At 31.2% G+C, this 12,942-nt stretch overlaps 1 protein-coding gene across 1 annotated transcript; it reads left to right on the top strand.

Annotated features, from left to right (window-relative positions):
* The first annotated feature begins 735 nt into the window (after positions 1 to 735).
* LOC18593068 (beta-galactosidase 16-like) lies at positions 736 to 11,784 on the top strand. Its single transcript, XM_018125599.2, has 17 exons — positions 736 to 971; positions 2,604 to 2,699; positions 3,557 to 3,669; positions 3,794 to 3,860; positions 3,946 to 4,038; positions 4,133 to 4,276; positions 4,528 to 4,622; positions 4,800 to 4,905; positions 5,025 to 5,109; positions 7,955 to 8,073; positions 8,182 to 8,346; positions 8,450 to 8,723; positions 9,352 to 9,461; positions 9,597 to 9,701; positions 9,796 to 9,897; positions 10,577 to 10,722; positions 11,482 to 11,784. The coding sequence occupies exons 1-17, from the start codon at positions 780 to 782 to the stop codon at positions 11,591 to 11,593; spliced, it is 2,124 nt and encodes a 707-aa protein (XP_017981088.2). The 5' UTR covers positions 736 to 779; the 3' UTR covers positions 11,594 to 11,784.
* The last annotated feature ends 1,158 nt before the right edge of the window (positions 11,785 to 12,942 follow it).

The following is a 12,942-nucleotide window of genomic DNA, read 5'->3' as shown; positions in this document are numbered from 1 at the left end:
TAGATGAAAACAAAATATGCTCATAATCAGTATTTGAATAATTTTACTTTACAACTTTTTTATTTTATAGAAAAAAATTAATTAAAATTTGATGTAATGGTTGTTATTCGTAAAATCCTGGATTTGTCCTAACCATTTTATGTATATGTTCAAAAAAGGAAATGGAGAAATGAGTTATTAGAGTTGATGAACTTTCTATATTCTGACTATAGAGTGCAAGAATAGCATTTTTAGGGGGGTAAATTGAGGTAGAGCAAGAAGTTGAATCATGGGTTACTTGCTTAGCCTGTCACAGAAATTCCATGACAATATCTGGACTGGACGGACCTATCAAAGCCTTCTTATCATTGTCTCTTGCCCTGAAACCACCGTCCACCCCTATGCAAAACTAAGTTAATTAACGTGCAACATTATATTATACCGTTTTATCAGCCGCCTTCTAACTCTTTCTCTCTCCCTCTCTGTCTCACAACTGGCTTTTACATTATATTCATAACCTTATTACTATACAGCCTAATACCAATCTCATTGAATAAATATTATAAGAAGAAAACAAAAGCCACATTTAATTGCTCCCGTTTCTCGGTACAAGACCCAGTTTAATATCTCAAATCCCGAAGATTATGATTTCCTGACGTGTTTTTCAATCTAATGAGCTAGTATTATATTATAAGATAAGGGCCTCCAAGTGTAGATCAGGAGAGTCCAGCCTCATTCTTGGAGGGAATTAGAAGGCTAGTTTCACTAGCGCAACAAAGAGAGTTTCTCCTCCTCCTCCAATGTGCTTTGGTTCTGGCAAAGTGTGTGAAGTGATGGAAAGGCTGTTTTGGTTGCTTATACTTACAGTAGTTGCTGTTGTCGCCGCTGTTGAAGGAGGAGAAGTAACTTACGATGGCAGATCCTTGATCATACAAGGGCAGCGAAAACTCCTATTTTCTGGTTCTATACACTACCCTCGAAGCACTCCTGAGGTATTTCTTCTTTCCTTGTAGTTTCATGCATGTCTATCTATTGCGTACATGATGGCAAATCACACACTTAATTTGTTCATTTTCTTTTGTGTTTTTGACAAACAAGTTTTTTTTCTCAAACAGAATTAGACTGAACTTGTCAGGACTGTACGTACTTCTTTTATGACTAGCTAGTAGTGTCACTTAATAGCTTGCTAATGTACCTTAACAACGTTAAAAATATCCAACAATCAAACCGTCTAATTAATCATGTAAGAAAGAAATAAATGATCGCATCATTTCTGAATAACTGCAGGTATCCAATTGTTCGAAAAATAGTATTACTCAATCTTTGAGTTGAGTCCATTGCCATATAGATCAGATCACAAATTCTGGTCAACGAGACCATCTATCTTATAATTGAGTTGACCCCTTGTCCTCAAGATTTCTACTTGAATTCCCAAAGACTTATTTGGGACATCGAGGACATGGTAGATTTAGATGACTAAATTTGATGTAGGATCTGATACAGGAAAGTGGAAACCATTGCTTCAAAGGAAACTATGGTGTCTGGAGTATATGCTACGTTTTCCTTTCTGTCTACAGCTTCTTAAATTCTTCTCATTGGTTATTTCGCCAATATCTTGTAGTTGTATTTGTTTAATCATCAAAAAATGCTCTAGCTTTGGCCTCTTCCATTGCTAAATTCAGTCAACAGCATTTAGAACTGGCAAGTTGCCATATTTTTTTTATAACAATGCAATTAATCAAATCATGTTCTCCATCACAAAATAACTTGTAAGAGACATCATGAACATTTTTGAGTATGGTAAGGTTAAAATTTTGTACACATGTAGACACCTGAATCGCTTTCATGGTTTTCTTAACGTCAGGATCCATTGTTTTCTAATGTTTCAGGTAACTATTCCGTCTAAAACTAAGATCTTAAAATAAAAAATTATCATTTATATATCAGTATATAGTGTACTTTTAAATTTTTTCGACAAGTTAAATAATTCATGTGTCTCATTCGATATATTTATAAATATTAATAAATAAATAAATTATATAAATATTTAACAATCACTTAATATTAATTATGAAATTTAAAAATTTCACCAAGGATGTATAGAATAATAATCCTCTACAAATTGCTTAAGTGATAAAAGAATATCGGGTCCCTACAAAGGTTGGTGAGTAGGGCCGAGTCCATTCGAGCTCTACAAGCTTGACACCACCAAAAGTCTCAAGCGATTAGCCCAACTCACTTCAATATATAGTGATAACTAGCTTTCTGTGATGCACCATACATCGAAATTTATGAATTTTTAATATAAATAATAATGATTAAAAGATTATAATAAATTATACTTTGAATAGAATTTAAAAAATAATTTAACATATATAATCAAATTATGTTCAACTTTTAATATAGTAAAAGAATTCGTTATGAGAACTATCAATCTTAATATTGCAATATATTCTAATACAAAACTATTGCCTAGAAAAGCATAGTAAAATATTTTTAAATATAGATCATTATTATTTCAAAAAGGTAAATTCCAGCAACATGCATAACTATTTACATATCTCATAAATTTTTTATATATTTATAGTTATGATAAAGAATGAAAGCATGTCAACTATTTGCAGATGTGGCCTTCATTAATAACCAAAGCCAAAGAGGGAGGATTAGATGTGATACAGACCTACGTGTTTTGGAACCTTCATGAGCCCCAAAAAAGCCAGGTAAAATTGCACAAATTATCTCTAAAATTTAGCCTAATTATATTTTCGTCTTTATAGTTTTAAATTTCATATTTGTGTTATCAAACCTTCATTTTGTGTCAAAATCTCCTCCTCCTATTTCACTTGTTAATTCAATTAATAACTACCTAATTGGTGACACACACATAATTACACGTCGTCAAGATACTAACGGATAAGTAATTGACAAGATTCATGATTAGGTTGACTAAAAGATACGTAATACTAGAAAATTTTCTAAACCATTTAAAAAAAATTAAAATCTTTATTCTTCTATTACTTTCAATAAAGTTAGTATACTCTTATTTTGAATCAAATAATCTCTTATAATTAATGATTAATTAATTATCATTAATCAAAATATTACTTATCATTTTATATTCCGTGTGATGCTAACATTAAAAATAAAAAAGGTCACATAATCATGTCATATTAGTATGTCATGTTATCATTTATTATAACATATATGTCAACATGCCACATTAATGTCACGTGGTATAAAATGAAAAGTGGTTTTTTGACAAAAAATAATTATTCAACCATTAATCATAAGAGCTTAACTGGCTTAAAATAAAAGTAGAAGATCTAATTAAATACAATAAAAGAGTGAAAACTTATTTAAATTTTTCTAAATAGTTTATGAATTTTTTTATATATTATGTCAATTTTTTTAATATAAATTAAAAATTTGAAAATAAAAAATGACTTCAAAATTGAAAGGTTATAATGGCATGCTGATCAAAACTTCAGGGACAACAAGTGCAATTTACTCTTTTGTCATCCATCTACATATTCCTGTAATTGTTGTGATCAGAATTTTCAACCATCACTCCTTGCAGTATAATTTCAATGGAAGAGCTGACCTAGTTAGGTTCATTAAGGAAATCCAAGCACAAGGCCTATATGCAAGTCTCAGGATTGGTCCCTTTATTGAGGGTGAATGGAATTATGGGTAAAGAGAAGAAAGCCTACCTTTGCTTTTAATTCTTATAATAATTGAGTAGCATGCATATGATTGATTTCCACAATTGCAACATCATTATTAATTAAGTAAACTTGAGCTAATTCTTCTGCAGTGGATTACCTTTCTGGTTACATGATGTCCCAGGCATTGTATACCGATCTGACAATGAACCATTTAAGGTATATTAATGGCTGGAAAACCTTTTTCCCTGTTTCATCATAATAAATATGAACCCAAGTTTCTACACATTCATGGATGGCGCAGGTGCATATGCAAAATTTTACCACAACAATAGTTAACATGATGAAATCAGAAAACTTGTATGCTTCACAAGAGGGACCCATCATACTATCACAGGTTGTGTATATCTGACCATTCATTGCTTAATGTAACAATGTTATCTTTCAAAGGCTTAATTAATTATCAATTGCTTTGTTATTTAATTATGTAGATTGAGAATGAGTACCAATTAGTAGAACCAGCATATCATGAGAAAGGACCTCCGTACGTTAAATGGGCAGCAGAAATGGCCGTAGGACTTCAAACTGGGGTCCCCTGGATGATGTGCAAACAAAATGATGCTCCTGATCCAGTGGTTAGTCCCCTTTCTTTATAGATCATCATCATTGTTTTAATTATTTGATAATTTACTTTTATCACAAAAGTAGAAAGGTGCAATACTTGGTTGACTCTTTAAGTTTGAGGGTATTGTCACTTACATTGGCATTACAATTTCAACTTTTAGTCCTCTTCCCATAGGATTTACAAATTATTTACTGAAATAGACACATAGGATGCTATGTTGCTAAGATTGCTTCTGACAGACATGATCAATTTCTTGGGCAGATCAACACTTGCAATGGGATGAAATGCGGGGAGTCATTTCCAGGGCCTAATTCATCTAAAAAGCCTTGGCTGTGGACAGAGAATTGGACATCTCGGTATGTGCAAGGATTGCCCTATATATATATGCATTAGTTTTCCTTTCCACCACCCACAAAAAATGGGATTTTGTTGAATCTCACAGCACCGAAGTTGTGAAATCCAAATTTTATTTTTAGCAAATGATTTAAGCAATATATTTTGCTTCTAATCAATGTCACTGGCTTCCCTTGAAGGTATCAAGCATACGGTGAAGAACCATACACAAGATCTCCCCAAGACATTGCGTTTCAAGTCGCTCTATTTGTTGCAAGGAATGGGACCTTCGTAAATTATTATATGGTACTCGCAATGGATATAAATAAATTCTTTTTCCTTGGAAAATATTATGCTACTTATGTGCTTTCCTACAAGTTGCATCTGACTAGAGAAACGTTTCTTGTTCTCTTGTTTCTTCTCAGTATCACGGTGGAACTAATTTTGGGAGAACCACCTCTTCATACGTAACAACAAGCTACTATGACGAAGGACCGCTTGATGAGTATGGTACGTCTTACATGTTAGATATACATGTACATTGCAATCTAGTAGATAATTGTGCACTTCATTGTCTACATTTACTATTAACTAGAAGTTGAGTGAATCGATAAGATCATTTGTCTTAAAATAAATAATTTTAATTTCGAACTTTGGTAATATTACCAAATATCTTGATACTATTGGAAAGTAATTCCTAACATCTATATCCTAACTTAAGAGTGGACTGACATATCTATTTTGAGTTCTGAAAATTGCTACGAAAATCGTCCAAAAAATAATAAAGATAAAATCTTGAAAAATCAAGTAAATAGAAAACATAAAAATTTACGTGATTCAGCTTTTTGTTTATGTCTACGGAGTGAAACAGTTCTTCAATTATTGAGAAATTAAAGTATAACAAATTAACCTTTATAGTTTCCCAAACTAACCCAAGTTCCTTGTACACCCTCTCTTAACAGCCTCCCAAGAACACTCACCCACCCCACTCTTAACTCTACCTAGAACAAAAGACAGAGTTACAAGGTATTCTCTCTCTAGAGCTCTCAAAGCTATACTCACACTTCTAAAGCCTATAGATCCCCGTTTATAATATAAAAGTCTTAAGTAGAATGGGAATTGAGACTCAACGTGGAGCAAGAAGTTTAAAACCATACAATTACTCAATGCTGTACATAAACATGAATCCTCGTCAATTAAGATTTAAAATTCTAAAACTCTACAAATCTTCACCTTTGACTTAAATTCAAACTTCTTAAACTTCTTCTACTAGTTGAGCCAATTGCAACTCTCTAATTCCACCTACTTTCTAACATCTTGAACAACTTTCCAAGCATAAAATTTTCTAAACCATTGGCCTTCAAAATTACCCCAACTATACATACCAAATCAAGTAAAATCCAACACTCGATTCCATAATTGGCCAATGCAATTATGTAACCATCAAGTCAATGGCACTAATTGACTTCGAAAAATGACCTCAACAACCTTTCCAATTTTTAGTAGATTTTCCATCCTTTCATGATCATCTACACCATGGGAACCTTTCATCACTTTCTCGGCAAATAAAATCTCATTTTGGTAGCAACCATCTTCTATGCACTGTTCACATCCCTTTTAGGTCTCACATTCTAGACAATACAAATCATTATGCAAATTCCCTCTCACCATAACTATGTTGCCTTTTATGACTTTTACCACTCCACCACAAGTAAAAAATCCATACCTTTTAAAGTTTAATAGCCTCAATGATATTAGATTCTTACGCATCTTTAGGACATAGGCCACACCACCTAAAGAATGCACAACCCTATCAAACATTTTGATTCTCACCACTCCAAGACCCATAGTCTTCACCATTGACTTATAACCCAAAATCAAATTCTCGACCACTCCTTCTTGAAGTAAATCAAAATAATTTTTTTGATAATATATGTGAGCGACACAAGCAGAATCTAAATACCAATTAGAATTTGCATACATATCTTCTGAGATTGCAATGATCGCATAATCATCATCATCAATGATGAAAAAACACTCACCTTTATTCTTGTTACTTTCATCCCTTTTTGTAGGACAAGCCTCCGAATATGTCCATATCCTTTATATCAAAAGCATTGCGCACTCTTGGATCTAAACTTGACACCCTTAGATCCCATGCTAGTTGACTTCCTCCTCAGAACCTCAGCCACTAATGTCGAGTCAATTGAATCTTTGCCACCTTCCCGAGACATTATGTTGCTTGATGCTTGTTCTAATGTTATTGTATCCTTCTCATAAATTAGAGATTCCACGACTGGAAGCGATGCAAGGAACAACAATGCCTTCTTCCGTTCCTCCACCTTCATGTAACCTTCTTCAACTAATTAATGATCCTATTGAATCTGTTCATATGCTTCATAAGGTCTCCGTTCTTCTCCATCTTTAAAAGATACAACTTTTGCCTAAGCTGTAACTTATTAAAGAAGCTTTTCACCAATTAAATCTTTTCCAACTTTGCCCTCAACCCTTGAGTAGAATCCTTATCAATAGCATGATTAAACATGTTATCCTCGATGCAAAGCTAAATAGTGCTCACACACTTTTTCACCAAGTCTGCATATTCAACATCTTTCATACCATTTGGTTGCTCTTTCTCTTTCCTTAGCAAAGAGCACATCAAATCTTGTTACACAACGAGATCCTTCATCCTTCTCTATCACTATGTGAAATTAGTTTTCCCATCAAACTTCTCAATTGAGAAATTTAAATAACTAGTAACTTTCAACATCTTTGTTGAATCTTGATTTACTGAATCCAAAGTTATGATACTAGTTTGTTATGAAAATTGCCTAACAAATAACAAAGATTGACCTCTATGGTTTCCCAAACCAACCCAAGATCCCTTGTACACTCTCTCTTAATAGCCTTCCCAGAACATTTACTCACACAATTCTAGCTCCACCCAAAGCAAAAGACAGAGTTAAAATGTGTTCTCTCCCAAGGGCTTCCGAAGCATTTCTCACACTTCGAAAGCCTAGAGATCTATTTTTATAGTATAAAAGTCCAAAGTAGAATGGAAATTAAGACTCAACATCGAATAAGAAATTTAAAACCATACAAACTATTCAATATTGTACACAAATATGAATCCTAATTAAATATAATTTAAAATTCTAATCAAACTAAAACTCAACAAAAACAAGTAATAACAACTATTATTAACTACTCTTATGTTTTAATCACTTAACCCTCTAACCTATCGTAAAAACTCCAGCTTAGGACAGTGAAACAATCTCTTTTCTACAAATACTATATATTCCTCTCGAAAGACAAAAACAAACACTTATTTAATAGCCTCACTTGATTCATGTAGGTTTGATTAGGCAGCCGAAATGGGGCCATTTGAAGGAGTTGCACGCGGCAATTAAGTCATGTTCAAATCCTATCTTATTTGGAACACAATTTATGCTTTCCCTTGGTGAACGACAAACGGTAAACAATAAATATCGAGTATCTACACCTTTGCATCTGTTTTTTTTTCTTTTGTTTGTGAAATAATTAAAAATGGAAAACATGTTGAATGAATATGTTGTAATGTAGGGCTACATCTACCGACAAAAATCAGGAGAATGTGCTGCTTTTCTAGTGAACAATGACGATACAAAAACTGTTGTTGTGCCCTTTCAAAACTCATCATATGAATTGAGTCCAAATTCAATTAGCATTTTACCTGATTGCAAGAATGTAGCCTTCAACACTGCCAAGGCAAGCCTAAATTTAATTTTGGAAAAATATGAAGTTGAAGTAATTGAATTTGAATGCATATAATTGAATTTGATTGTTTGTTGTTCTTGTTTGCCTTAAATAGATAAATGTTGAGAACAACACCAGATCAATAACAACAGGCAAGAAGTTTAATGGTTCCGAAATGTGGGAAGAATTCAGAGACATTATTCCCACCTTCGCACAAACATCAAAAAGATCCAATACGTTGTTAGAGCACATGAATACCACAAAAGACATGTCGGATTATCTTTGGTACACTTCCATGTATCGACATGAATCATCAAATAGTAAAGCAGTTCTAAAGGTGGACTCGGCTGGGCATGCTTTACATGCATTTGTCAATGGTGTTTTAATAGGTAAGTCCGATTCTTGTTTTATATGAACGATGAATACTTTTGTTGATTAGGAACATATAACAGATATTTGTTTAATCTTGTAGCAAATTATCTGTATGTTCTTGTACTCATAATTAACAAACAAGTAAGAAAGAAATTGACATAATGTTTGAAAAAGTCTTCAGTTATTCAAAAAAATTTAAATCAGCACTTATTGTTCTATTGTGTTCAGTCAAGCTCTTATAGTTTTATTTTTGACCAAATAGACTCTTATGGCTAAAAGATCATTAATTGTTATAAGTTCAAATGTCATTTATCATTTTATGTTCATGTGATGTTGACATGGAAGGTGAAAATGTCATGTTAATGTCATACATGTCAACATCATATAACATAAAATGACATATGACACTTTAAGTAATAACAACTAATCAACTATTGTTATAATAAGGGTTTATGTTATTCAAAATAAAAATATAAAAACTTAATTGAATGCAATAAATGAATAAGAATTTATTTAAATCTTTTTAAATAGTTTAAGAACTTTTTGAGGTATTATACCAAAAAAAAATTTAGTATGATTGCTTATTTTCCTTAGATATTCTGCAAAATCTTAACAATCTAAAATCTTGATTTTGTTAATGCGTAGGATCTACACATGGAAGTCATAAGAATACACGTTTTACATTGGAGAATACAATTCCATTGAACGAGGGTAACAACAACATCTCTCTCCTAAGTGTCATGGTTGGATTACCGGTACGACTATTTTAATCTTCATGCTGATGATTAGCTCTTAATTAATTAAGAGTTAATATCATGTACATATATCTTAAATTTTACATCCATTGTTTATCATTGGCATAATAATTTTTTTTTCCTTTTGATATGAAGGATTCTGGCGCATATTTAGAGAGTAGGGTTGCCGGGCTTCGGAGGGTAAGGATTCATGATATACAGAACTCTAAGGATTTAACCAACTATTCGTGGGGATACCAGGTAGTATCTTTTCTCACACTAAAAACACAAAATGCAACAACAATAACTTTGCTTTCGTTAATTGAGTTATTGATACACCTTATGATTTGCATAGGTTGGACTATTAGGAGAGAAACTGCAAATTTACTTGGAGCAAACATCAAGCAAAGTTCAGTGGAGACCATTTACTTCTCCTAATCCCCTTACGTGGTATAAGGTACAATTAATTAGGACTAGCACGCCCATTTAAGTCCTTAAGCCCAACCCAACATGAGCCAAGCTTGGGCTTAAGGTTTTAGGTTGGAACCCGACACAACCGATTGAATTATTTATAACATATAATGTTTAAAAAAAATCTCTAAATTATTCAAAACAAAATTAAATAAATTTTTATTCTTTTGTTACATTCAATTAAATATTTATAATTTCATTTTGAGTTAAATAAATTTTTATAACTAATGATTGACTAACTATTCTTAGTTAAGATGGTAATTGTGTCACGTGACACTGACGTAACACGTTGACATGTCATAACGAGTGATAACGTGATGTACTAATCATATGGCATGATAAAATGATCATATTATATTTTTTACCTTTTATATCAATGTCATGTCAACACCACATGATATAAAACTGAAATATTCTGACTAATAATAATTAGTCAATCATTAATTATAAATTTATTTAGCTTAAAATAAAAGTATAAAGATTTGATTAAACGTAATAAAAAAATATAAGAGTTTATTGGGATTTTTTAAAATAGTTTAGAGATATTTTTCAAGTATTATGTCTTTATTTATTAAAATAATATATATTATAGATGCATTTTTTACATCATAAAACGTTTTACATAAGTATGCTTACCATGCATAAAAATTCAAATACTGTCACAGACTTCATTTGATGCACCAGCAGGAAATGAGTCACTTGGACTAAATCTTGGTTCAATGGGGAAAGGTGAAGCATGGGTTAATGGCCAAAGCATAGGCAGATATTGGGTCTCATTTGTTACGTCTCAAGGCTCACCTTATCAAACTTGGTAAGTTCCTTATTGTTCTCAACCTTTGGCATCATATATTTCAAGTTCATGCATCGAAGACAAACAATCACTAAAGAACTGAAGGTGTAGAGAACTTTGTACTGGGTCTGATAACTTATAATTATCTAATAATTTCATTGTTAGTGAATATAGTACAAGTAAACAAATACAGAATAATAAGTAAAAACAAGGAAAAAGCAATGGAAAAAAAAATGAGGTCAAAGCATTGAGTTAAACTATAGTAATATAAATTTGATCTAAAATTTTATCTTTAGATTAATTTGGGAGATATTTGAATATCATTAAAATGAAGTTTAAATATACTTAAATAGAATTAGTATTCAATTTAAAATTTTTATGTTTTTGTTTTACTTGAAAAACACAAATATATGATATGCTTGTAAATCTTAATTCATAATTTAATCATGTTATTGATTATTTGATTGAAAAGTGCTATATAACATATTAATTTCCAGACTTAATTAAAATGCTTACATCAATCTGATCTTTGTTATTTGAAATCTATTGCAATACACAATTTGTATATTGATAATTTATCAAGAGACGGTTTCAACATCGTATTTGTAATGATCATTTTATTTCTCGAACATGTCGTGACAAATAATTAATTGTAATATCTTTTTCAGCTATTAACTTTTTTAATTGAGTTCTATTATTATATTTAAAATTTTATGATTGATTGTATCATTTTATTGTTAAGTCACAAGAATTCTACTAATCTTGATGTTTTATACTTAGGTACCATGTACCACGATCATTCCTCAAACCCACAGACAATTTGCTAGTTATTCTTGAAGAAGAAAATGGGTCCCCTCTTGGAATATCCTTAGACATTATATCGACCATCTGAGCGAGCTAAGGTTAATTCTTCAAATATACATATTGAGTTGAGGTTAATTCTATTAAAATGTCAAAATGTTATTTATTATTTTTTTTGACGAAGCTATATGTATAAGTAACAATTATAACAAACACAAATCAACCAACAAATCATTGTATAATTGGACAAATCCAATATAAAGTTGGATCATACTTGTACTCAATCCATCATCGTTAATATCCTTAGACATTTTTCTTTTCTAGAATCAAATTATTTTAAGTGACAAAAAGCCAAGGATTATCATCACTAATATCTAGTGGTTTCATTTATATAATATATATATATATATATATATATATAAGTTTTACTTTTTAATTTTATGAATTCATTGCATTAAAAATCACAACGAATTATAAATATTTTCAAAAATTTAATAAGAATATTTGTTCAATAAATAAAGGAAAAACTTCAGAATTAAGGTTATGGCAATTTGTGTTAGTAACTCATAAAAGAGTAGAGTCAAACTAGGGATATAATACATAAATGAATGGATATGAATGCGATACAATTTATTCATTGTGCTTATGTAAAATCTTTACACATGTACAAATACATTATTTGCTAAAGTTATATGATACGAAACAATTAAAAAGTTTATTCAAAATAAAAGTGATCTTGTACATATCATGACATGATTTATCTGTTTAGACACAAAAACATTAACTATTTAAACACAAATAGTATTATGTTTTATAACTTTTAAACGTTGAATATTCAATAGATGCCTTTAAATGGGTTGGATATATTAAGTTATATGAGTTAAACTATTAAGAACAAGTTATATTAAGAAGTAGTCGTGTTCCATTGTGGGCTGGTTTTAGGCCAGTGGTATTGGGAGGCTTTTGGACCCCAATTTGGGTGCAATTTGAGCCTGCAAGACTCATGCTTGCAACCAAATTCCAAACTCCTCTCTCATCATCTCAATTCTACTTCGGAACTGGCAGCTGATGACCAGAAAAAGTAATGATTCCAACCTTTGCCTCATTGAGAAATTAAGCTAATCTATTTGTATCTTTGTGTATAGATATACATTGCAAAATAGGTTAGAAAAAAAAAGCAAAAAAAAAAAAAGAATGATAATTTATGTGTCAATTTATTGTTGGAACTCAAGTAACAAATTACGCAATACCACAATACTCACAATAAGCATACACCATGCATCAAGACAACAACAATCACAAGATATATAAATTAAAGTCGATCAATCAAATGGGAAAATAAATCAACAGATATCTCAAGCATCGACGATAAAATAATAAATACAAAATAAACGGCAGAATTCCAAATTTTTATATACGCATAAAGTTAATAATTTATTC

Source organism: Theobroma cacao, chromosome 8 (genome assembly GCF_053813885.1).
Source record: "Theobroma cacao isolate CCN51 chromosome 8, ASM5381388v1, whole genome shotgun sequence".
Lineage (NCBI taxonomy): Eukaryota > Viridiplantae > Streptophyta > Magnoliopsida > Malvales > Malvaceae > Theobroma > Theobroma cacao.
The sequence above is the reverse complement of the archived record's forward strand: the minus strand, read 5'-3'. Positions and strand labels throughout refer to the sequence as shown.